The sequence below is a fragment of the Gekko japonicus genome, unplaced genomic scaffold, assembly GCF_001447785.1.
Source record: "Gekko japonicus isolate JY-2015 unplaced genomic scaffold, Gekko_japonicus_V1.1 scaffold342, whole genome shotgun sequence".
NCBI lineage: Eukaryota > Metazoa > Chordata > Lepidosauria > Squamata > Gekkonidae > Gekko > Gekko japonicus.
The window spans coordinates 221336-248634 of record NW_015169785.1 but is presented as its reverse complement, the minus strand read 5'-3'; the positions used below and the strand labels follow the sequence as shown (position 1 = coordinate 248634).

The window sequence follows — 27299 nt, the reverse complement described above, 5'->3', positions numbered from 1 at the left end:
GACCAGTACCGTCTCCGTCCCGTGGCCCGGGCGAAAGCCGGACTGGAAGGGATCGAGGATGGAAGCCTCATCCAAGTAGCCCTGTAGCTGTGATGCCACCGCCCTCTCAATAAGTTTGCCTAAATAAGGCAAATTGGAGACTGGCTGATAGTTGGCCAATTCGGCCGGGTCCAAAGATGGTTTTTTCAAGAGAGGATGGACCATCGCTTCCTTGAGTGCTCTGGGGAACCGTCCCTCAATGAGGGACTTGTTGACAATCTCCCGCAGAGCACCTCGAAACCCCTCATGGCCTGCTTTAACCAGCCAGGAGGGGCACGGATCAAGGTCGCATGTGGTTGGGCGCACAGATACGCTTCCTCCAGGCTGAGTGGGTCAAAACACACTAAACCCGGCCCAAAAGACGTACAAGGGGCCTCAAGTTCCCTAACTGTTTCAATTGTGGCGGGGAGGTCACGGCAGAGTGCCAAGACTTTATCTGCAAAATAGCTCGAAAATGCCTCACAGCCGATATCCAATTCCCTAGCATTTTGCCTGCTCTGAGGCAGAGCTGTCAAAGACCGAATCACACTAAATAATTGGGCCGGGTGTGAGCTAGCAGATACAATCGAGGTTGCATAGAAATCCCTCTTTGTGGCCCTGACTGCCATCACATAGGATCTCATAAACGTCCTGTGGGATGTTCTTGACACTTCGTCTCTCTAGCCATCTCAGGTGCCACGGTCTCTCTAGCCATCTCAGTTCTCGCTTCAGCAAGCGCAGCTCCTGGGTATACCAGGGCGCTCGCCTATCATGAGTGCGGAGAGGGTGCCTGGGAGCGATCTCGTCGATAGCTGAGGAGAGTCGGCAATTCCAATCCTCCACCAGCTCTTCTAACGAGCTGCCAGGGGGCCTCGGATCCCGCAGAGCAAACATTGATGGGTAGCCATGTGTGTGAACAAGATCTTGGAGTATGGGTGGACCGTAAATTAATGAGCAATCAATGCGATGCGGAAACAAAAAAGGCTAATGCGATCTTAGGTTGTATCAACAGAGGCATAACATCCAAATCGCAATATGTGATAGTCCCGCTGTAAACTGCATTGGTCAGGCTGCAACCGGAGTATTATGTACACTTCTGGAGGCCTCACTTCAAAAAGGATGTGGACAGAATGGAGCAGGTACAGAGGAGAGCAACGAGGATGATCGGGGGCCTGGAGACCAAGCCCTAGGAGGAAAGGCTGAGGGACTTGGGAATACTTAGTCTGGAGGAGGTTAAGGGTGGACATGATTACTCTCAGGCCTGTAGCCAGGATTCTGTGTTTTGTGGGGCAATTTTTTTTCTGGTGGTGCTGAATTCTCAATGCAGAAAGAAAAGCCATTTAGCCAATAGAAAGCTGCTACCAGGATGGATCTCTAAACTGCATGCTGTCAACCACTTTAGATGACAGTTCTCAGCTGCTGCAAGTTAATCACTTCTGCCAGCCTAAGCAACTATTCTGAACAAGCTGGCAGGTGAGGATGATGACTTCTATAGTCAAGAAAGATAACACTTAAGCAGAAAAACTTTCTTAAAAGAGACCAGTTTCTTGACACAGTTAGAAGGGATTTTAGAGGTCACCTACTCCAACCCCCTTGCTCAGTGCGGGAATTAGTCAACTACAGCACCCCACTCTGGTTAAAGGAGCACACGCCTTTAAAAATATGTTTTAAATGATTGGAAAAAGCATTTACAGGAGAAATTCTTGTGGGGCTATGCGTTTAAGAAAGGGGATGGCACTCCCAAAAGCCCCACTGCAGCCATGGGTTTGGTTGCTCTCTTTAAGTGTTTGAAGAGCTATCACTTAGAGGAGGGCGGGGCGATGTTCCTGTTGGCAGCAGAGGATAGGACTCGCAATAATGGGTTTAAATTAAGGGTGGGAAGGTACCAGCTGGATATTAGGAAAAACTATTTTACAGAAAGAGTTGTTCAACAGTGGAATCAGCTGCCTGGGGAGGTGGTGAGCTCCCAGGCTTCCCAAGTACTTACAGTGATTCGGCGGGGGACACAGACGTCCTTGCAGGATCATTCCTGCGGGGACAACAGACAACGCCGCACCATGCTGTCGCCAGGAAGTGATGCTGGGTGACGCTCTGGCAATGGGGCTGGAAACTCGATGGTACCATCGAGTTTTCAGTCCCACTGCCAGAGCGTCACCCAGCATCACTTCCTGGCAACGGCATGGTGTGTTACAGGGAGGAAAATGGTCCGGCTGGGGAACATGTTTCCCCCGCCGGATCACGGTAAGTACTTGGGAACCCTATGAGCTCCCCTTCACTGGCAGTCTTTAAGCAGTGTCTGGACAACTTGTCAGGGATGCCCTAGGCTGATTCTGCATTGAGCAGCAGGTTGGACTAGATGGCCTGTATGGCCCCTTCCAACTCTGTGATTCTATGAGTCCATGCCTTTGGGCTGTAGAAAGTGACTCCTCCCACTAAACAATTGCTCGGAATGCTTAGTGCAAAAAATTACATCCTTTAAAAGCTGAACTCAAAATAAAATCAAGCAAACTACGCTTACAATCTTTTAAAAAACTGACCCCTGCATACAAACATGAAAACCCTTGTGATTTTTTTCACACCGGTGAAGTGCAAAAGAGACACGATAGAAATGGGCACATTTTCAGCTGCAGAAATGCCATTGCTGCATCTTTACTTTATCCTATAGTCAGGCCCGAGGCTTACCAGGTGCCCACTAAAGGTGGGCAACCTAGTATGGCTACTGCCTGCCTACACTCAGCTGGTCAGTGGATGGAAGCAGGCTGATGTCATTGTTCAGTGACAACAATTGCTCCTCCCCCCTGCAGTAAGTACCAGCAGACCCCCCACCTCTTGCCAGCTCCTAGCCCCCCTTCACAATGACAATTATGTTGGCACTGAAGAGGCAGCCAGAGAATTAAAAGGAGAGGTAGGCAGAGTGAGCCAACAGAGAACAGATTTTAGGGTTCCATTAAAGGGCAACAAACTGCCATTTGGTTTATTATTATATTTTTACCAGCCTGTAAGGTGTTAACTGGGTTTTCTCCCTCAGGTCCCAAATCATCCCTTGGTCTGTCTCTGGCTAAGGAATGTGGCCATGTGTCAATTCAGGCTATCAACATTCCAGCATACTTACAAGAAAGCACATAAAGTCAAGGGCCAGGACAGTAGGCACCCCTCCGAAGGGCAACCCTTGCAGCACAGTGCTGCGAATGCGGGCACTGTAGCAGTAATCCTTGGTGCTGTTGTTGCAGTTGGAGGATTTGCAGGGGGCCCCTGCCGTGCCCAGGGTGGCTATCACAAAGGGAAGCATCTCTATTACTTCATCGTCTTACCTGCGGAAGGAAGAGAAAAGACCAGTCAGAAGCAAGCAAGAGAATCCCGCCCATCTGGCCCCTCACAGAAGAAGAAAGCCACGGAGGATCTTCAAGGACCAGCTTTCCCACTTTCATCTCCCAGCTCCTCGGGCTTCTCTTCAGTGCTGTAGAGCAGGGGTGTTGAACTCATTTCTTATGAGGGACGGAACTGACATAAACAAGACCTTGTTGGGTTGGGCCATGTGTTTCATAAAATGTAATGCCAGGTAGCGGAGATATAAACTTTATAAAGGACACAAACACAAAGATTTTTTTGTACTTAAAATAAAAATATGCTTAAAACATTAGCTCTATAAGCTGCAAACGTACTTTTGATTATTTGACATTCACCACAGAAATCTCATGCTCACAGTTCTGAGTCTAGGACCCAGGTTAAAACATGAAATGGCTGAGCGATTGAGAGAGTCTGGCAAAGCAAGCTATGATGCAGCAGCAGTAGCAGAACTGGAAGCATGAGATGGCCAGTTCCACTGCGGGCCTGATAGAAGCCCTCCAGGGGCCTGATCCAGCCCCTGGGCCACATGTTTGACACCCCTGCTATAGAGGCTCAAATGAGATACTGGTTGTATATTTTTTATTTGGCAAGCTTTAAGAACATAAGAACATGAGACACCAATGTTGGATCAGGCCAAATGCCCATCCAGTCCAACACTCTGTCACACAGTGGCCAAAAATACCAGGTGCCATTAGGAGGTCCACCAGTGGGGCCAGGACATTAGAAGCCCTCCCACTGTTGACCCCCCCAAGCACCAAGATGACAGAGCATCACTTGCCCCAGAGCCCCTATCTATACCTTGTGGCTAATAGCCACTGATGGACCTCTGCTCCATATGCTTATCTAATTCCCTTTTGAAGCCGTCCATGCTTGCAGCCGCCACCACTTCCTGTGGCTTTGGTTTAGCTTAAAAATGAAGTCGAAACAGGTTACTGGATTGAGAAGCCTGGCAACCTTCAGTGCAAGAGGGCATCCTTTCAGTGCCGGAAACTATCAAAAGTTGAGGTAAATAGAAAACTGTGCAGCTGGTAAGAAGGTGCTCATGACTCCCTCCCGTTGTGCAACATGGGATAAAACTGAAGATTTCTAAAGTGGTGAAATTAGTTCCTATGCTCACGAACACCCAAGGAGATTCTCACTGAAGGATGCACATCCATTCTAGCACCCTGTTTTCTAGAGCTATCAGTCAGAGGCCTCCAAGGAACCCCAAGCAGGGGAGGTAATAGCTAGCTCATGAATGTTTACTTGAGAAATTATTTCCTCATTGTATTAATGTTCAATGGAAAGAGGTATTTTCTTGAAATATGAAATTTTTACCAAATAACATCTCTGGACTTAAGCTCACTGTTTTTTGCCCCAACAAGTCTTACCTTATTCTGCCCCAACAAGTCTTACCTCTCCTATGGCATTTACCCAAGTGCCCTTCCTTTTGTTAGTCACACTACAGGATTAATATGTTCACAGATGGCCAGATTAAAACATGAAAAGGAACATGTTACAATGCTAAAGACTGGAAGGAAAACTGCGGTGTACTCATGACATCAGACACTCTGTAAAAGTAACTAATTAAAAAAAAAATCATGCAGAGTCCATAAAGCAGTTTTTATGCATTCTGGAACATCTCACTAGTTTGGAAACACTCAAGAGATCTACAAAGGGTATTCGGCCATTTTCTTAAATGCTTTAGTATTGAACTAAGAATGTGAAATGATCCTAATCCTGACATTTGTATGCTCTCACACACACACCCAGCACACAAGTGAAATTATTCTATGATAGTGCAGGAAAACCCAACACTAGCCAAGTGTACAATTTGTTCTGTACAACTGGACAGAACACATGGACACAGCTTCTCCTTTTCTTTAAGTGGAGACCAAATAATTTGCAAAAAAAGAAGGAAGTAGCTACTTCGAGTCCAAGGGAATGAGAAAAAGTGTGAACATTTGTGCTTCTTAGAGCAATTCTGAAGCCTACTTAACGTCTAAATCTAACCACAGAACAAATGGGAATGACAGACTCCTTAGATCTAGCGTGGAACAATGACGAATGCCTAGAAAAATAGAGCCACTTGTCCAAGTTTCACACAGTCCCAGCCTGAAAACCACATCAGCATCCCAGCAGCACTATTTTCTGGTTGGTAATGATTTATGCTTTGCTGCAGAGCCTGTGCTGTTATATCACATGACCTCTTCCCCACCTTTCCCAAGTTAATGTCTAAGGACCTGAATGAGGCAGGCTTACATGGACTCAAGCTGGTAGAGAATGGTAAACAAAAAGCCACGCAGAGTATTGATTGGCAAGCGGGGTCTTCAGGGAATCACCACAAGGCTGGGACTTCACTTACTTAATAGGAGACACAAAGGATCTGGGAAGGGAGCCAGGTAGCACATTAAATTAAATCCAGGAGATGAAGCAAGAAGATAGGGAGATGCTGCCATAGCTATGGATGAATGATGAGACACACACACACAAAAAAGCAGAACGGCAGCACTGAGCTTTGGGACAGCGAGTGGGAGCAAATACTGCAAGATTCCATTTGGTAAAATTAATGAGACAGATACCAGTGGGAAGCCAGAGGGATGGAGAAACTGTGAGTAATCTGGGAGGAGAGGAGAGTGTGTGGACAGCAGGTGTGGAGAGATGGGAATCGGCAGAGCTTTTCAGTGGCGAGAAGGAGACTCTGATGAGACAGGGGCACCACTGGGGCAAGACTAAATGCACAGAAGCTCTTATTCAGGAGCCTAGACATGGTTCTAAAATACGAGGCACACATTTATGGGAAGGGGATTTTGGTACCCAGCATTAGCCAAGGCTGACACACATTTCACAAGGAGGTTCTCCTATACAACCTTTGATCATAGGAGGCTGTGACCCATGTGAGAGTGCAAGCAGGGGTGCATCCTTTGGGATGTGGAGCAGCCACCCTGCACAGAATTTCTATAAAGCCCAATTCAATGAACAGGATGGATATATGTACAGCATTTATACAGCCTATTGAATAAATGCTCAGAGTACTTCTTATGAATTCCCAGTCATCTCTGAACAGTTCTGCAAGGCAATGCAACATTAGCAACCCCATACCACAGAAGCATGTTCGTTGCATCTATGACACTGTCTAACCATCTCATCTTTTGCCGTCCCCTTCTAGCTGACAGCTAGTGCAGTGTGGTGGTTAGAGTGTCTGATCCGGATCTAGGAGATGCTGGTTCAAGTCCCCACTCTGCCATGGAAGCCTGCTAGATGACCTTGGGCCGAGACACACATACTCAGCCTAACCTACCCCACTGATTTTTTTGTGAGAACAAAGTGGAGGAGAAAAGAATGATGAAAGCCACTTTGGGATCCCACTGGAGAGAAAGATGGGGTATAAATGAAGTACCGCAACCCTAGAGTCGGACTTGACTGGCTTTCGAGCAAGGGAACCTTTACCTTTTACCTTTACCACAGAAGCAGGGCAGATATTGGCTTGCTTAAAGACACCCAGAAGTTTTGAGCCAGGGGCTTCTAGCTGACAGATAGTGCAGTGGGGTGGTTAGAGTGTCTGATCCGGATCTAGGAGATCCTGGTTCAAGTCCCCACTCTGCCATGGAAGCCTGCTAGATGACCTTGGGCCGAGACACACATACTCAGCCTAACCTACCCCACTGATTTTTTTGTGAGAACAAAGTGGAGGAGAAAAGAATGATGAAAGCCACTTTGGGATCCCACTGGAGAGAAAGATGGGGTATAAATGAAGTAGATAAATACTTCTTTACAAAGCAAGTGTTTAAAATGTGAAATTCACTGCCAGAGGATGTAGTGATGGCCACAAGAATGGACAACTTTAAAAGCAGCTTAGATAGATTCATCAAGGATAGGTCTGTCAGTGGCTACTAGCCATGGTGACTGAGGGGAACCTCCAAGTTCAGAGGCATCTAGCCTCTGAATCCCAGTGCCAGGAGGCAACACTAGGGGAAGAACTTGGCTTCCAAGCCCTGTTGTTGGCCCTCCAGATGACCTGATTGCCCACTGTGTGAGACACGATGCAGGACTAGATGGACCACTGGTCTGATCCAGCAGGGTTCTTCTTATATTAACAGATAACACTCTTTACCATCACAATGTAACACAGTACTAGCCATGGACCCCAATCCAGCAGGGATTCCATTATGTTGTTGATTTGGCGTAACAGCTGATTTAAGCTCTTGTAATCCCCAGTGAGACTGTTTCCTTTTTCTTGTGAAGTCAGGATACATGCAGGGAGGGCTGAATGAACGAATCATTCAGAGAATAATCAGGCAATATGGTGCTGGTGGCTTAACAGTGCAATGGCAACTTACCCTTTAGACCAGTCCGCAATTAACCCTAATGACAACATTAGAAAATGCTTTCTCCTTAAAAAGCAAGCTACAAGTCTCTGTAAATCAGTGCCAGAACAGGGCCCTGATCACCAGCCATGTATCTGAGTTTCCTTGCATTGCTTTCTCCTTAAAAAGCAAGCTACAAGTCTCTGTAAATTAGTGCCAAAACAGGGCCCTGACCATGTATCTGAGTTTCCTTGCATCTTGGGGTTACTTGGTTACACCAATGACTTCCTTCAAGATCTTTCCATGGAACTTTGAAAACTACATGTTAAATAGTCTCATCCTACTTGGTCACAGTGACATGGATGAATGGTTATTATGGCCAATTAGGTACAAATCAGAAGTTCAAAGTTCTTTGAGAGAGACAGCCAAGATACCAGAGCAAAGAAGGATATTTGGTGAGACAGCAGTTTAAATTCCCCTGGGCCAGACCGGTTTTGCTCAGTGATCAAGGGAAGGTGAATCTAGAGGTTCATGCCCCAAACCAGCTTGTGTGGGGTGTTACGATATGAGCCTATGTTTGTGTTTCTGTATAGTGGTGATGCTGTCTATGTGTGTCTATGCATTGTGTATTCAGGGACTGCTGTTTGGTTGTGTTGCTTTGTTCTGCATCTCATGCTTGCCTAGAAATAGGCTGGCCTGAGGCTGCCGTTGCACATACGGACCATGTGCGTCCCTGGAATGTATCCCATGACTCTTTGGGATGGAGAAGACACCGCGCCATTGCACCCACTTGGAGAGCTATGGAAAATCCCCAGCGAACCCCGGCATTCTTGGAATGGAAAGAGCAAGTGACCCTACTCCCTTAATCTGGTTTGGAGATCTAAAGACAATAGCGTTTATGGCTTTGGAGCAGGAACCAGATCTGCAAATCAAGAGGGTGTCCATGGGAACGGAAGATTCACACCTTGCCAAAAGGCACCTTTGATGTAGAAGTAGGATCTACATATTGCCACCACCCCTCAGGAGAGCGTCATCCCCCTCGTCATCCCCGGTTCTTCTTATATTAACAGATAACACTCTTTACCATCACAATGTAACACAGTACTAGCCATGGACCCCAATCCAGCAGGGATTCCATTATGTTGTTGATTTGGTGTAACAGCTGATTTAAGCTCTTGTAATCCCCAGTGAGACTGTTTCCTTTTTCTTGTGAAGTCAGGATACATGCAGGGAGGGGTGAATGAACGAATCATTCAGAGAATAATCAGGCAATATGGTGCTGGTGGCTTAACAGTGCAATGGCAACCTACCCTTTAGACCAGTCCGCAATTAACCCTAATGACAAGATTAGAAAATGCTTTCTCCTTAAAAAGCAAGCTACAAGTCTCTGTAAATTAGTGCCAAAACAGGGCCCTGACCATGTATCTGAGTTTCCTTGCATCTTGGGGTTACTTGGTTACACCAATGACTTCCTTCAAGATCTTTCCATGGAACTTTGAAAACTACATGTTAAATAGTCTCATCCTACTTGGTCACAGTGACATGGATGAATGGTTATTATGGCCAATTAGGTACAAATCAGAAGTTCAAAGTTCTTTGAGAGAGACAGCCAAGATACCAGAGCAAAGAAGGATATTTGGTGAGACAGCAGTTTAAATTCCCCTGGGCCAGACCAGTTTTGCTCAGTGATCAAGGGAAGGTGCTCAGTGATCAAGGGAAGCTTGTGTATTTCCTGGAGGAGTTGGCATAACAGGGGGTGGGTTAGAGAAACATTGGGCAAGGGCCACTTCATGGGTTACTTTTTCCTTACCAATTAAAATTGTGTGATGATGATGATGATAATCACTTGAAGAAAGAAACAGAGGGGCTCATTCCAGCTGCATAAGAGCAGGTACTCGAAACAAACAGAATGAAAGCCAAGATTCAGAAGACCAGTGAAAACAGCAAATGTCGACTTTGCAAGACAAAGGATGAAACACAGAGTCAGTGCCTGCTCAAACTGACTATAAAGAACATCGCAATACAGTTGCAGCTATGTTGCACTGGAATCTTTGCAAGAAGTATAGCTTACCACCAGACAGAAATTCATGAGAACACAAACCAGACAAGATCATGGAGAATGATGAAACAAAGATCCCTTGGGACTTCCAATTACAAACATATAAACACTTGAAGCATAACACCCCTGATATCACAACTTTAGGGAAAAAAAATGAGAAATAGCATTTGGATCATTCACACTGCAATCCCAGGAGACAGCAAAATAGATCAGAAAGAACAGAAGGTTACAAAATACCAAGACCTACAAATAGAGTTAGAGTGCCTCTGGGAGAAGGTTACCATTGTGCCAGTTGTCACTGGAGCCCCTGGATTGCCTAGAAGTCTTAAGAAACACCTGGACATTGTGGCCATTAAACAAATAACACCAGCTCAGCTCCAGAAGGCAGTGTTGTTTGGAACAGCAAGAATCCTGAGAAGATATGTCTGCGATTTCTAAGAACTTGGCTAGATCTCGAATTGCTGAACACCATCTACCACTCAAATATATGACTGTGACAATTCATCACCATCACTATCCCCTAGCTCCTATGAAATGTGCTTTTTTCTGTCCCCATTTGAAATGTTGATATCAGAGATTTAAAGAGTTGCATGGAGAAAACAAACAAACATGGATGTGGATGCACTGGGTAGAGGGGTCCTGGATGACAAGGCTTCTGTGCCAATGGAATTTCTCCTGATGGGAAAGGGGAGGCCATTTTTGCCTCTTCACTGCAACAGCCCTCTAAATGTGCTAAACAAAAACAACCCCCCTATGTAGTCCAATTTCTGTGACTCTAAGCTACAGATTCTCAGCTCCTGTCAATAGGTCAAAGGTCAGAAGCTAGGGTGATCAGCAGCTACTGCAGAACTCACAGAGGCAGATACAGAGCCTTGCACTAAGGAAGCATGGCCTCCATTCCAGCCCACATTTCTGATTTCTATCCCACCCTCCCCACAAGTGGGCTCAGGGTGGGTTACAAAGTCACATAAAGATCGTGACAACAGTAACAATAAATATGAGTTTAATAATAAAATCAATATTAAAATCACCTGTGCAGCAAACCAGAATGAGCTTGCCTTGATAACATAACATGGGCCTGGGTAATGCAGTGAGATGCCACAGTACCTCCATTGCCAAGTGTAGTGGATCCTGTTGAGTGGAAGAGATTGCCATTCACACAATTCTTTGAGTAATGCTACCAGGTCCCCCCATTTATTTAGGGCATTTACACCCAGGTTTTCTATTTAATTAAGTATACAAGGCGTCTTACAAGAAATATTGACAGTGTAAGTATAAAGAAGCACTGACTGTATAATTAAGACAATAGATAAACACACAGTAGTACAATAAACATACAAAATTGACAGCTTGCAAGCTCACAACTCACCAGTTCGTTTCAATTGTGCCAGTCTGTGCATTGCCTTGAAAATGTCCTGGCTCTTGTACACAATGGGCCAGTATTACATTTTTTTTTTGTATTTTTGTACTTCTTTTATGTGCACGTGTGTGTACCTGGAAGTCATGGCGGCCTCTGGTGCTGACCCCTACTGGGGGCCTGGAGGATATTCAGAGAGGTGGCTGAATAAAGCCTGCCCCTGCCTTCCAGCTCTGGTATTCCAAGGAGGTCTCCCATCCAAGGACTTGCCAGAGTCGACCCCGCTTAGCTTCCGAGATCTGACGAGATCAGGCTTGTCTGGGCTATCCAGGTCAGGGTGGTGAGTGTTCCAATCTTGATAAGACTCATCCTGGTTGGCTGGCTGGGGAATGTGGTCTACTAATATTTAGCACTGACTGGCAACAGCTTTTCGTGGGAAACAGCTATTCCCTATATTTCACATGGGAAGCACCCAAGGCATTCTGTTACCACCTTAAAATTCACATTTTTCCCCAGTAAAAGAACTTCAAAAGGAAGTTACAGCATAAAACGGATGAGCTAGGTCCTATTGAGAAATCTGACTATTTTCCAAAGCTTAAAGAAAGACCAGGCATTTCTCACTCATAGCAGTATGACTTAGGAGGCTGTGACCAACTGTGAATGGTCACTGTACTTATCTTGACCACACTTGAATTCTGCATAATAATACCACACCCTGTACTAAATTCATTTCATGGCCTCTTGACCCCACCAATCACACTTTTTTATTCAGACTGAAGAAAAAATGAAGATACGTTTCATGCATCTGATAAAGAGGATTTAGTCTAAAAAGACTTATGTTGCAGTGCACCTATTTATCTCTAAGGTGCCACAAGACTCTCTTCATTTTAATAGGGCTGCAAACTCTGGGTTGGGAAATTCCTGGAGATTTTTTTTTTGGGGGGGTGGAACGCGGGGAAGGCAGGGGGCATAATGCCATAGAGTCCAACCTCCAAATCAGCCATTTTCTTCAGGGGAACTAATCTCTCTACTTGGGAAATCAGTTGCAGTTTTAGGAAATCTTGAGGCCACACCTGGAAATTGGCACTCCTACTTATTGATCACATGGATGCAATCGGACCCATAAAGGGTGACTAGCTTGCCTGCCTAAATGGTACAAGGCTTTTGTACATTAATTGCTAAAGGACGAGGTCACACAGGAAAAACAGCTGTTCTGGGGAGACACATGTTGACAAAGTTTTTCATGCAAATCCTGTGAATGCCTGGGGTCTCAAATAGGCGGCAGAAACCCGCTTGCGAGGCAAGGGAAATGTTGGCCTCCTGTCTGGTGCCATGTGCTGACATCACTGCAGGTGGCAGTGCTACAGTATACAGTCCAGCAGGCATCAGGTGACATGTGGTGCTAGCAGGGTCCCACCTGCCCCTATAAAGCTAAAATACAGTTGTGATGCTCTGTTGGATTAATTTTATAAGAGCCCTTTTCAGGTATTATGCTTGACCAGAAATACAGGTAGAAATTGTTAAACACAATCCTCTCAATATGTTCCATTGCCATCTGTTTGAACGGGGCAATGCACATAGTTTCAACCTCGGTACAAGAATACCAGTACCCTGGAAAAACAATGCTCTGGTCTGCATGTTCGGAATCTGGAATATGCACACATTGCTCCTTTCAGACAAAATGGCAACTGCGCATATCGGGAGGATGTGTACAGCTCATTCTCCCTGTACACATGTAATACCTGGAAAAGGCTACCTGTGGTCAGGTAGGGTATTGCAATGGTTGTATGAGCAACACCCTGACCTGGCTAGCCTCAGCTAGCCTGATTTCATCAGATCTCAGAAGCTAATCAGGGTTGGCCTTGGTTAATATTTGAATAGAAGACCACCCAGGAAACTCAGAATCGCTATGCAAGAGGTGGGCAATGGTAAACTATCTCTGAAATTCTCTTGCCTTGAAAACCCCATGAGGGTTTGCCATAAGTCAACCGTGACTTAACCATGCAATCCCATCTCCCCACCAATGTTCCCTCTAAGCTGTGGAGTCTTCTGAGCAAAAAGTCTACTTTGTGAGCTACTGGCATTCAAGCTGTGAGCGAGCAATTTGGCTACTGCATAAATTAGTTTGCTCCAGAGCCATCCTTCCTGAGCTGAGACAAAAATGTGTGAGCCAGAGGCTAAAAAACTGTGAGCTAGCTCACACTAACTCAGCTTAGAGGGAACACTGCTCCCCACCCTCTGTCACTGAACCTGGCATAGCTCCAGGCCCCAACACCCACCTGTGAGCCTGGTAGCATCCGGCAGCTCCCAGGCCTGGAGTGGCTCCCAGTGTCTGCTGTGGCTGGGCCCAGAGTGGCTTCCTGCATTGGCTGCTGCCAGCTCTACCAATAAGTGCACTGTCTTTTTAATTTGGGGGGAAATTAAAGCCCCAATGTATTTTTAAACATTTCAGATCTTTCTGCAAACTTTCTACTATGAACTTCTATCCAGTTTCTCTGAATGTCATGTCAGTGTGTTGAATTGTTTTACAGAATATATGTATTTTTATTTATGTTTTGTATTTATGTTGCTGCCAAGGAAGGGGCAGGAAAAAACCAGAATGAAATATATCCTGTCCTTATATATAATTGAGTTTTGGTCCCACAACATTCTATGCTTGCCAAAATCAGTTGGCTCTGTGATGTGTCAATCACAAGGTGTCTCTATCCACTGACTGTGTTGCCTGAGTTCTCTCCCACCCACTGCAGCCTAGGCCACTCTTCTCTGATTGGGCCAGCGTTTCAAGGTCATTTGCATATGGAAGCTGATTGGACCTCACTCAATTCCACACCTCAAACTCCCCCCCCCACGAGACAGTTGGAACTGTCACTTGCATATGCAACCTGGTGTATTCTGAGGTAAAATATGTCCTCACTCACAACACATCACTTCCCCTTCAAAAGAAACAAACCCAATAAGAGGGGGACCTCAGATACAATGCCATAGACCCCACCTTCCAGAAAAGCTGTTGCCAATCTCCAGGTGACAGCTGGAGAGCTCTTAAAGCTCTGGTGCTAATTCATAGTGCTGGGGATGTGTTGCATTCTGGCAGGGGATGCTGTGATTGTAGAAAATGAATTATCAACAGAGTAGTGTTTTCATCAATCTGTCTTTGTTGGCAACCCTAGGCCCGTCAGCACTCTCAGGATTACTTCATGCCTCCTGACTGGGATTACTTCACTAGCCCTGGCTGCTTGTTCCTCTTCAGCAGGAGCCTCCCTATGGAAGTTGCCTGGGTGATTTTGGACCAGCCCCAGACTTTCTGCCTAACCTACCTTGCAGGGTTGCTGTACAGATCACAAAGTAGAAGAGAAGAATGAAGTAAGCTGCTTTGCTCCCCACTAACGAGAAACACAGAACTTTGCCTAGGAAGAGGCTGCTGAGAGAGAAGGAGATAAAGTTGCCAACTTTAGGTATGGAAATTCCTGGAGTTTTAAGGGGTGGAGCCTGGAGAGGGTGGGGTTTGAGAAGGGGGGTGGGACCTCAGACAGGTACAATGCCATAGACTCCACCCTCCAAACCAGCCATTCCCTCATGGGGATCCATTGTTGCCAATCTCCAGGATCAGTTCCCCTGGAGAAAACGTTAAGTTCTGTGTCATACCCTGCTGAGGTCACCACAGCAAATTGACGCTGAGTGCCCAAGGCCAGGGCACCTGCCCAGAGCCTCTTTCTAGAGTTCATTGTATTTATTTCCACAATGGGCCTTATTCCTAGTAAAATACATAAATAAATTTAGGTATCCACAGATGGGGAGCCACACATCACTACTTTTTAAATGTCACTTGTAAATCTTTATTAAAGTTTTTTTACCTTAAACAAATATATTCAAATGTTAGAAAAGAAATTAGCAGACACCTGATACCAGAAGTATGATAAAGAAAAATGTCAAAGCCCCCATTCTGCCATGAAGTCCAGTCACTCCCAGCCCAATTTACCTCACAGGTTCACTGTGAGGATGAAATGGAGGGGAGAGTGACATAACACCACCCTGAGCTCCTTTAGGGAAACAGAGCCAAGCTCTACTATAAACAACATAAGAACACTTGATAAAAAGGAAATTTCTAGTACATTTTTAAGGAAATGATGACATCTGAATGACATAATAGGACTGAAAGCAGGGGAAAAACATTTGAACACCAGGATGGAGAGAAGGAGAAAACATTTGGGTAGTCCATACCTTGGGAAATTCTTGATGGAGGTTGCAATGTCCCATAGCAGGAACACATTACTTTGCATTGAGGCAACTATGTTCATGTCATTTACCAATATTTTCAAATTTCATTTCTAATTATGTCTATCACTAGATGACAAATTCAGCCAGCATACAGAAGGAGAGACTACAACTGCTGCATCTCCTTCCCTTCCTTCTGGATCTTGTCATGTGCCCTCTGCTACTAGGGACAAGAATTAAAGTTTTGTTTGAGAACGTAAGAGGAACTCTGCTGGATCAGCCCATCTAGTCCAACACCTTGCCTTATACAGTGGCCAAGCAGTTGCTTGTCTGAGCAAATAGGGGAGGAGGGTGCGGGACAGGACTCCAGAAGGAAGTGCAGCAGCCTTTCCCTCTGCACTGGCAAAATGGGGGCTCTGAGGGTTCCAATCTGGCAACCATACCTTGCAACCAGGGGTCATTTCGTAGAAAAAGAGCTAGGGGAACTCATTAGCATATGCCACACCCCCTGACATCAGGGGCCCGGCGGTGGACCTGCAAGGCTAGCGGGAGTGCGAGGAAGCCCCGCCAAGGCCCTCCCTGGCCCCAGGCAGGCAGGGGTGGGGAGAGGCGGGGAGGAAGTAACTTACCCTCCCTCTTCTCCTGCCTCCTCCTGGCTGAATGAGGGCTGGAAGCGGGGCAGCCGGAAGCAGGGGGCGGGGCTTCGTCATGTGCCCCACCCTCTGCACCTCACCCGGGGGAACTGCGATCCCCCACGTTCCCCCCCGAAATGACCTCTGCTTGCAACAGACATGTCTAAACTAAGAGGGGGTATTTACAAGGAGAGATAGTGAGGCAGCAGCTACAAGAGAAGAAGGTGAAACCTTCCTTCCCTAGTGTTTACACCCTGCCTCAGCTGCTGTAGGGCAGGGTGTGTGAACTTTACAGGATCAGGCTACCTATCCCCAAAGTTACGACACCTTTACTTTACGGGTCCAAGCAGATCCTACTTGCCTCTACAGGCCAACACCCATACCCCCAACTAGCCCATTCTCTGACTACATTCCAAACAAGATCTGAGATTCAGGAGGGGTCAGGTAATAGGGAAACTTGGTAGCACTGCCACTCTATTGTCACTTTATACACTTTATACATTTTAATTGGAGCTGTGGTGGCTCAAGTGCTTAAGACGCTGAACTGCAGGCTGTGGAAGGTCAGTAGTTCAGCAGTTCGAGACCTGGGTGCCGCATGATAGAGTGAGCTCCCATCTCTAGTTCCAGCTCCTGCCAACCTAGCAGTTCGAAAACAAGAAATTGCAAGTAGATACATAGGTACCACTTAGGTGGGAGGGTAACAGCGTTCCATGCGCCTTGGTGTTTAGTCATGCCGGCCACATAACCATGGAAACGTCTTCGGACAGCGCTGGCTCTTTGGCTTTGAAACGGAGATGAGCACTGCAACCCTAGAGTCGGATTCAACTGGCTTTTGAGCAAGGGGACCTTTACCTTAACCTTTACCTTTTAGTACAGTATGAGCAAAATCAACAATGAACAAAACATCTGAGGAAGTAAGCCCAGATAAGTCAGGCTTATCTGGGACCTCCTCCCCACTATATTGGTTATTTGGCAATGCTGGTGCATTTGTTTCTTATTTGTTGTCCCGAGTCCTTGTGCCTTTCCTCAAAACTATGCTTCTGTTAGAGGGAGAACACTTTCCCCAACCATATCAACTACAGTCCTGGGAAAATAGGATTCTTTCCCAGGTGAGCAATGCAAGGAATGTGGTTGCACTAGGGATCTACTGACTGTTTCCTGTGATTAAATCAGTGCTGAGGAAAACAAGATATGCCATCATGCTTGCATCATTTTTCAAACTTGTATTTAAATTGTATTTTTAAACTCCCCCCCTCCGGATGCTGTATACTCCTCCACTGTGTGATTCCACCTTGAAAAGTTCATTACGACATATTTTAAAACCAGCAAAGAGTAGCATGTCTGTCCCCTCTTCACCCAGAATACCACCTTTTTCAATTTCTTTTGGTGGTTATACATGCCCTCTCCCTTGCACTAGAGTAGACATTTAGTCAGGTGTCTGTTTCAAAGAAAAAGATGGAGTAGGATTATCCCTCCCACCAGCGCACACACAAGAGACTATTTCTTCTACTTCTAATGGGATATTGCACTGAAAACACTGAAAAAGAGCATGCAGAATACTAAGCGTATTGTGGAAAGGCAGAGTAGCAGCAATGTTGCACAACAGCAACGCTCAGAAAGGCTCTGAGGGAGTCAGAATCTGAGCTCAGGTTCCAACTGACTGGCAGAGAGGGTGTGCCGGAGAGAATGCAACAGTTGAATAACCGCTTATCAGCTGGAAAGATCAAATGAAAGTAGCCAGCAAACAGAATTGGTTCGAATAATTTTTACACTGTTCTGATACTTGTGATCCATTAAAGGCGTCTTGTTCATCTCTCCACAAGGGCCTACGGAAAACTGGCCTCCAAGCTGACATTCTCAGTTAATCATTTGTCGAACTGATCTGTCCCTTAGCACCTTAAAGACTAACAAAATTTGTGGCAGGGTATGAACTTTCGTGAGTCACTGCTCACTTCTTCAGATACGTCTAAATTTTGTTAGTCTTTAAGGTGCTACTGAACTCCTGCTCTTTTCTGCTGCTACAGACAGACTAACATGGCTACCCATCTTGATCTGTCCCTTGTTATTCTGAATGGCTTCTCGTCCAAATCCTGGAGATGGAGAAAGGGGCCAGCTGGCAGACTCTCCCACATCACATTCTCGTTTCTTTTCCGGCTGATCGTGTGCTAAAAAGTTTATTTTCAACAGAACCCCCCACCCTCCCAAAAGAAGAAGCAGTGAAACAAGTATTTCTCTTGTGCCCCAGTGGTTCCCAAACTCTGGGCCAGAACCCGAAAGCTGATCACGCCTCTTTCACAGGCAGGCTGCCAGGTCAGGAGGGAGGTGAAGAATGGGGGAGATGAGAAAGGAGGCTCTGGGAAGCTTGACAGCAAACTTGGGTTTGGCTCTGCAGCATGGACAAAATGGCCAAGAAATACCACCTGCTGCTTGCTCAGTAATGTCATCTCCCTTATAAATAGCCGAATGGTGGTGGCACTTCTCTAGAACATTCCACACGCTCCAAAATCAGTTCGCTCTCTGATCTGTCATTCAGAGGGTCTCCCTATCCACTGGCTGCTTTGCCGGAGTCCTGCCTCCAACATTCTAAACATTTTGCTGTTCCTCTCCCCGCCATAGCCAGTCAGAACACAAAGGTTATTTGCATATGCAGCCTCATTGGCCTTTGCCTCGGAACACAGAGGTCGTTTGCATATGCGACTTGATTGGCTTTTGCCTCTAACATTCTAAACAGTTTTGCTGTTCTGAGGTAAAACGTGTCCAATCTCCAGGTGAGGGCTGGAGATCACTCAGAATTCCAACTGCTTTCCAGATGGCAGAGATCAGTTCCCCTGGAGAAAATGGTGGGCTCTGTATCCTTATATGCTGCTGAGGTGGCCCCCGTATGATAGCCAATGTGACGTAGCAGTCAGGGCTTCAGAGCACGGGAGAGGCTGCAGGTGTGTGGGAGGTGGAAAGCTGAAGAGTGAGGGGGAAATAAAGGTAGGTTGATGATTGGCTGGGAAGGAGATAGGGTTGCCAACTCCAGGTGGGAAATTCCTGGAGAGAGTGAGGTTTCAGGTGTGAGACCTCAGACAGGTACAAAGTCATAGACTCCACCCTCCAAACCAACTATTCTTTTCTGGGGAACCATTGTTGCCAATCTCCAGGTGAGGGCTGGAGATCACTCAAAATTACAACTGTACTTTAGGTAGCAGAGAACAGTTCCTCCGGAGAAAATGGTGGACTCAGTGTCATTATACCCTGCTGAGGTCGCCACAGCAAATTGACACTGAGTGTCCAAGGCCGGGGCACCCGCCCAGAGCCTCTTTCTAGAGGTCGCTGTATTTATTTCCACAACGGGCCTTTTTCCTAGTATTTTATAAATACTAAACATGAAAAATAAAATACAGCCTTGTTCAGTGTTAACTGAGGTGAAATTCTTGCATTTTCTGGCTAGGAGTGAGAAAGTAGCATGGAGATACTTTGCAAGCAGGTCCTGAAAGGAGGGTCCCACTTTAAGAAGTCCAAGAACCCCAGCCTATACACTGAAGAACAGACAAAAAGCAATGGTTTTAACTTGCAGGGAAGTCACTATTGCCTCAGGTCAAAAAACACAAGCCCATAGCAAAATCCAGAAACAAATACCATGTAAGTCCTTTTATTAGGGCCAGCCCAAAACAACACAACACAGTGTAGGAGCTTTAGTTCTTCAGAACATTTCATCAGGCTGGATTATAAAAGGCAAGAAAAGGGAGATTTAAAAAATCTCTCTCAGATCATGATCTTTGAGGTCTCTTCATCTGTATCCTGCATAGGATACTTTGCTGATAAACACCACAATCCTATCAGTACTAACTGATCCCTAAGCTTCCACACTTATCAGAGAGAGGTCAAAAGTAGCTGGGCTCAAGAGGAGAGTGGAAAAGAATACTTTCCCAAGGATATGGAACAGATGTTTCTTCTAGGAACTATCACATTTCCCCCTTTCTTCCCTTCAAGCTCAGCGTGGTATATGTAGTTTTCTCTTAGTCAATGTTAACCCTGCGAGACATGCTGAGAGAGAAAGTGTAACTGGCACATGGCCACCAGTAGAGATCTGAACCCAGGTCTCCTCAGTCCTAGCCTATCATTGTAACCTGTACACAATCATGGAATGATCAGTCTGTCATTGTGTAGCGCTCCGCAAAAGGGTGAGCATGTGCTTGTGTGTGGGGTGCCATAAGAAAGACGTCTTCTGCTATGATGTTCTTTAAAGTTCCAGATTAGACAAGAATTCATCAGGTTCCATATTTCCTCTTGATGACACTGCTACCTTTACAAAGGGAGTTTCAGGTGGATAAAGGGAGTTTTGACTCTTGAAAACCTATACCTTGTTAGTCTTGTTGGTCTCTAAGCTGTTACTGGACTCTAATCTTGCTCTTTTACAAAGGGAGACATTAATAACCTCCCAGCTTTGCCAGCTTGATTCCTTCTGGACTGTCTTGTGAAAAGGTTATGATTACTACCCTAGAACCTGCAGGGCACTAATGGAGAGATGTGGTGGTGTGTGTCTTCAGAAATCAATGGCTACTGCGTTATCAAGCTCTGTTTTCCAGGAATCCATATCACATGGGATATTCTTTAGCACCATCATGAGTGTTATTTAGAGAAGGTGTGCCTGACATTTAGCTTAAAATCTTCCACTGGCAAAACGCTCTGAGATTGCTGTCCATTTTTGTCCTCTCCTAAACCTTTGAACCCTTGTATATTCCGGTTTGTAGTCCACCTTGCACATAAGGTATGTTACAGTCCCCAAACAAGTTACACATCCAATCATTAACTCAACATTAACAATATTTAAATCTCAGCTAGATGTCCTCCCTGGTATTTGAAGTAAAACTCCCGTGCATCCAAACACTCTGATGTGGGCTAGTCTCCAAGAGGAGGGACTTTGACAGCTGTGGAGCAGCAACCCAGAAGGCCTCTCTCTTTGCCCTCTGTATAAATTGGGTGTGCAAATACAGTACGGTTTTGGAAAGGGTTTTTTCATCAATTGCAGATAACTCTGACAGGGCATAGGGGAAGAACTACAATCCCTTCTGCAGCAGAGATTCAAACATAGTCCTTGCCCTGTTTTTGCCAGTAGCCTTTCCTGACTTTTTTTTTTAATTACATGCTCTGAAGATAAGGAAGGTTATTTTAGCTTGTTCTGAAGCACTGTGAGGAACCACTGACAAGGAGATTGGAGGAACTACCAATTTCTGTTGTTACATTACCTAAGAAGGCTGGCAAGGTCTAAGCACGTGATCTCAAGGACCTTTCCCTGCAAGAGGAGAACCTCAGAGGTGTTGCCTCATTAATCACCCTGTGTTAACATTCTGCCTCTTCCAACATAAGCTAATGACTGTGGCAAGGCTCCAAAAAGTTACTTGTAAGATTGTACAGTGGCTGGGGCTTGCCAAGAGGTGGGGTTTTTTTTTTGGTTTTTTTTACATTTCCCCATTTCTTTGGAGAAGAGGAAGCCAGACAATCAGCTTTGGAAAGTTCCCTCGAAATAGTCTACCACGGGTGATGAGGGGGGATGAAATAGGGTTCAAGACCTAAACTCTTAGGAAACCATCACCTCCTGATTGAGGCAGTGTTTTGGGATAGGATGGGATCATGGGATGATCTGCAGATGGAGACGACATTGTCTCTATTTTTAATTATAAAAATAAAGTGAATACTTTTTAAAGGGTGTAACTAGATAAAAAGAACCAACCCTTCACCAACTGAGTGGAGGTGACTTTCTAATACAGCTTGCCTGCTGACATGGGAGATATCCACATTTTGCAGATGGAGAGGTTTGAGGAAGAACAGAAACAAATTACTTGTTTCTGACCAATGAACAGATAACTGTAAAAAGGGAGTTGAGGCTGATTCCAAACTGCTGGCTTTCCCACAATCCCTTGCAGAGAGACAGTATCGTGTAGTACACAGACTGGAGGCCTGGGTTCAAATCCCTCTTATTTAAGAAGCTCGCTTGGGCAAACTACAATCTCTAAGCATAGCCTAAATGGCAAGAACTGTAATAAAACAAGATAAACTCCTTACCTGCCAGGCTGACTTCCTTGAATGATCCATAACAATTCTGTATTTCCACGATTTCTTTTTCTAACTATAGGATGCAGACATTTTCCACAAATTGATCTGTTCAGCAGTATCCTCAGAGGTGTTTTCACCATAATTGAATGGACACTGCTTAAATGCTGCACTAAGCTGTGAGTAGAAATGGTACAGCGAGGCCAATCATAAATGCAGAGAGTTCAATTAGGACGCGTTGCTATAATTGGATAGTCATGCCTACTGCAGCTTCTCTGTTTCTTTAAGCACTGGAAACAGGAAGCAGTGCGAACTAACTGGCATGGGCAACAGGAGAACTGGCCAGCTTGGGCAAGAAACACCAGGTTAAATAGGGGTACACTGCAAAATTCGGACCTACAGTTAAGTAGATCCTGGGCTATATTAAGACTGACCAGCACTGGACATGGAAAAAAAACAAAGATGCAAGCTAAAGGGAGGTCCCTTCTCCAGCCTTCCCTATGTTTCCCTTGGCAGCCTGCTGCTAACCAGCCTAGTTTGTTTACAGTCTATTCCTGTCACTTTAATCTTGCCACAGCCTTATGAACAAGCAGAAGGGGTGGAATTTCACACCTGGCAGACCGCCCTTCCTGACAGCAGTACCTTGCCTATGAAGTCCAGGAGAGGATAGAACTGCTCCGCCAGACTTCTAGGGAGCCCCGCCCCTCCAATGAGCAGGCAGGAGAATGGAATCTGGACTCCTGCTATTAGAGATCAGAGGATCAGATCTTTCCTTTTAATTACTTAAAAGGCTGTCACACAAAAAAAGAACTTATCAGAGAGGCTGACGGAGAACAAAAAAGCAGCTTAAATTGCAAGAAGGGCTGCTCTGGATTCAGGGGCAGCAAACTTCTTATCTTAAAAAGAGAGGCTGAGCAATGAAGCAGATCGCTCAGGGATGTGGAGGATGTCTGTCCTAGGACCTAGGATGTCTGAGAAAAGCAGCTGTTGATGAGTTGTTTTGTTCTACGGCAGCTCTGAGGGGGCAGCCTCTGTTTGAGCTTGGTACACTGACAGGATGAACGTGTCCCAGCAGTGGAGTCTTTTAGATACTCTGTAAGAGAAGGTCAAGAATCAGGGGTTCCTAAGTGTAAATCACAACTCCTTTGGGACAGCTGAAAGGAAGGAGTAGTATTCCAAGTCCCTGACTTCTGTGGGATATTGTCATACTCTGGGGATGTCTTCTTGTCTTACTCTCCATCTAGGATAAGAATGCCATCTCCCAGCATTCTGAAACTTCTGCTCCATCCCTACCCTGGTGAGGGAGGGGCATGGATTTCAGAACATGGCCTCTTGCAGCAGGGAAATAGCATTCTGAACCCTCTTGCACACAAAGAAGTCTTTATTGCATCCCAGGGACTTGCAATCGAGAAATTTCTCATGTGGGGGTTAGAAAGCTACCTCTCAAGCCCAGGGAATAGCTGAGAAGCAGCATTCTGACCCCCTGCCACAGTAGTTTCCCCCCACTGCATCTCTGGGGCTTACAAACAGATGCAACGGGCCACAATGGGGCCGGGTGGCATCACAAGGCAGCCCATATAGTTCCAGTCAAGATCCACTATAGCTCATTTAACTGTTTGAATTGTGCACCGTGAAGTTTTCCCTGGTAACACCTGACTCTCACTCTCTATTCCTGAACTTTACCTCTTCATCTAATCCTGCATCACCAAATGCTTAACTTGTATTTCTGACTGGAGGTCTCACCTGCATCTCAACCACAAAACATCTAAGACAGATCTTCCCTCCTGAACCCTCCTCTCCCCCCATACACTCTCCATATGCACTGACATCACTGTCCACCCCACAACACATTGCTTTATTATTGATTCTTCTCTTCCTTCAGCTCCACAGAATCAGTCTGTCACCATCATGTCACTTCTCTGTATGTGAAGATGAGACAAAGATGATGGAGGAGGAGGAGGAGGAGCTGGTTTTATACTCCACTCTTTGCTACCCAAAGGAGTCTGGAGTGGCTTACCATCGCCTTCCCATTCTCTCCCCACAACACACACCCTGTGAGGTAGACGGGGCTGAGAGAGTTCTGAGAGAGCTGTGACTGACCCAAGGTCATCCAGCTGGCTTCATGTGGAGGAGGAGTGGGGAATCAAACCTGGTTTTCCAGATTAGAGTCCGCTGTTCTTAACCACTACACCAAGCTGGCTCTCTGCAAACTGGCTCTCTGCAAACTACAAAGATGTTGTCTTTTCAACACTCTTCCTATCCACCTCTTTAGTTAAAATTCTGTCCATGCTCTGGCCGTGTCTCAACTTCACACAACCCCAACTTCTTTTGTGGTTGTTTTCTTGCTGCACCTTTGCTCCTACACATCTATCTAGCTCTTTGTCACCAAAACTATTCACCTCTCCTACCCTGTCATGCTGACCATGTGAAAACTCAAATCCCTACATTGGCTTCCTGTCTCCTCCCAGGTCTAATAGTCTCCTTGTCCTTTACCTTCAATGCCTCGCCAGAGTATCCCCATACATGACTGCAACATTTGGTCCTTCAGCCACATCATCCAATGATCTTCTGCTCCTTCGAACAACTCTGATCTTTCTTCCTTGCTGTCCCTTATGCCTGGAATGGCCTCACAGAACTGCGTGACACTCCATCTCACGCATTCTCTATCCCGCCTCAAAATGAAGCCATTAATATAACCTCTCCCTCTTCGAACAACTCTGATCTTTCTTCCTTGCTGCCCCTTATGCCTGGAATGGCCTCGCAGAACAACTGTGTGACACTCCATCTCACGCATCCTCTATCCTGCCTAAAAATGAAGCCATTAATATAACTCCTCCTTCCAAATAAAAGCTTAAATACTTGTACCAGAAATGAAAGCACATTCTTCCCTTGTTTACTCCTCCCCTCTCCCACTCTGCTTCTCCCATATCAAATTTTAAATTGTAAGCTCCTCAGGGTGGGACCTGTATCCTTGTACTTTGTAAGGCGCAATGCACACTGATGATGCGATATACATGAATTAAATACAAATACTATTTTGTGATCCACACCTTGTATACTGTGCAATTTTCCAATTGCCAACATTCAAAAAAGAGACGAAAAGAATTGGAGGCACAAGGTGTCCTCTACAGAAGGATAAATGGAGGGGGTGCAGTTAAGGGTGGGAGTTGTTAGCAAGGTGTAAGTTTAAAAAGTGGCTACAGAAAATTCATTTGTTATTTTCTGTAACTGAAGGATGTTCAAAGAACTATGCAGCATGCTTAAAAACAAATTATTTTCACAGACTAAACTGATCTTTGGTGTCATTCCAGAGAAAGCGATCATGGTAAATGGAGGTATTAAAAAATGAAAAGAAGGCTGGATAGACCTGTAGTATCACCCTATTACACTCATACTTTTTATTACTGATTGTTTTTAAACAAGAAATGCAGAGGTCAGCTGAGTGCTTTTGGACTGAATCTTACCTGCCTTTTCTATCTAAGGTCAACTGTCTCTTCCATGTGAGTTCCTAACTAGGATCCTGAGTGCCCCTTTCCATATGAGAGCCCTACTGCTTTCCTGTTTTAAAAAAAAATAGCGATTAAGGAATCAGATCTTCTGTATTTTGTAGGAAAGTTGCCCATGGACACAAGCCAAGGGAAGAACAACAATAAACACATACAGTGATTAAAAAAAAAAAATTTGAACCCTTCTAAGAAAACAATTGCATTGTCCAAGCTGACATTCAAAAGATAGCAAAGGCTGCTTCCACACAGAGGTTTTGCTCAGGCTTGGCATCCAAACAGAAACAGGTGTTTTTGGAGCATCCACAAGACACCATCCGTTAATCATCTGCTTTCTTTGTTTTTCTTTGCTTGGATTTTTCCTAAATTTGGTATAACCCTTCGGAAAAGGTTCCCAGCCAAAGCATGTTTGTATGCTATGTGAACTAGGAGGTGCATATTTTTGCAGGTCCCATACACATTTCCCGTTCCTCGATCCCCTACTCCAGGGGTCGCCCACGTGGTGCCTGTGGGTGCCACAGTGTCCACTGACACCTTTTCTGGTGCCCAAGTGTTTTCAGAAAGTGGGTGGAGCTCTTAACCATCTGGGCTTCTGATTGGCTATTGAAGATCTGACTGGCTATGCAGATTAAAATAACTTTTGTTTCAAGTGGTAGCTGCTGCCATAATGTTTATTTTATTCTCTCTCCCATCTCTTTCCTGGTGTATTTTTTAATTGTCTCTTTTCTCCACTGCACTTGGGCTTCCGCTGTGCATGTGGCTCCACCTCCCGAGGCAGCCATTTTGTGGTTGCATCTGCCACCCTCTCTTGGGATTCCAAAGGTGCCCAGAAAAGTTGGGGAGCCCTGCTCTAGCATCTTTTCATTGAGGAGATATTTGTTTCCGCTTGCATCTTCACATGGAAGGCTTACAGTAGTATGCACAGCAATATGTCAACTACCATTTCCTTTAAAACCTAAGTAAGAGCCTCCTGATGTGCACCTGGGAAACGACAGCTGGTGCAGGGGGGCTGCTACGAAGAAAAGTGCACGCGCGGGGGACTGCCATCTGGATGCTCCCCTGCCACAGCTGAGGCAACAACAGCAGCTACATGGAGAATCACTGCTGTGTGTAAGCAGCCAAAGAAGAGACAGCAAGGGAGTACAGAAAGCAGTCTGGGTTGCTACCCAAAGTAACTGGTTACGATTCCATTCCCTGCTAACAATGAGAGCTGAGGGCTGACGATCCAGAAGAACAGAGGAAGGAAGCATTGTGGAAAGGGATGCTGGGCTGCGGTCACACGGAACAGAAGCCACACAAGTGAGACGGAAAACAGGCGGAGTTTCCGGGCGCGATCTCACCAGCACATCTGGGAAGCGTAGCACTCCCGTGGCACAACCGAGGCTTCCAGCCGAAACTGCGTGGCAAAAAACTAGTACCTCGGAGGTACTAGTTTCCGGAAACTGCGGGGCAAGGGCGGGCGTCTGATCGCGTTTCCGGTGGCATCCAGCGCCCACACATGTCCCCTTGCAAATAAGGTGGGTTTTTTTGTCCACGTCTCTGTGGATGCGCAATCGCACCCAACGGAGCATGCGCATTCGTCGTGTACACACACAAAAAAAAGTTTGCCGCAGCGCGCGCTTCTTCGTTGCGCGCCGGCTTGTCCTGTGATCAGCACCTCTCCCTTGCCATGGAACCTCCACAGGACCTCCACGGGAGGTCTGATCGAGTAACTGCGCAGTAGTTTGCCCCAGGGCAAACAGCCACGCTTCTCCCCCGCAGTTTCCTGCCCGTGTGACCGGGCCCCTGCTATACCAAATGGACCAGGGGTCCCCAACATTTCTCAGCCTGTGGGCACATCTGTCA

General features: G+C 45.8%; 1 protein-coding gene across 5 annotated transcripts in view; it reads right to left on the bottom strand.

Moving 5' to 3' along the window:
• TMEM63B (transmembrane protein 63B) overlaps positions 1-27299 on the bottom strand; it is a 112244-nt gene that overhangs the window by 50397 nt on the left and 34548 nt on the right. For all 5 annotated transcript variants that reach the window (XM_015416929.1, XM_015416930.1, XM_015416932.1 and 2 more), the window contains exon 2: positions 3131-3329. In XM_015416929.1, coding sequence (XP_015272415.1) covers positions 3131-3307 — 177 coding nt within the window. In that variant the 5' untranslated portion in view covers positions 3308-3329. The remainder of the gene's footprint in view (positions 1-3130; positions 3330-27299) is intronic.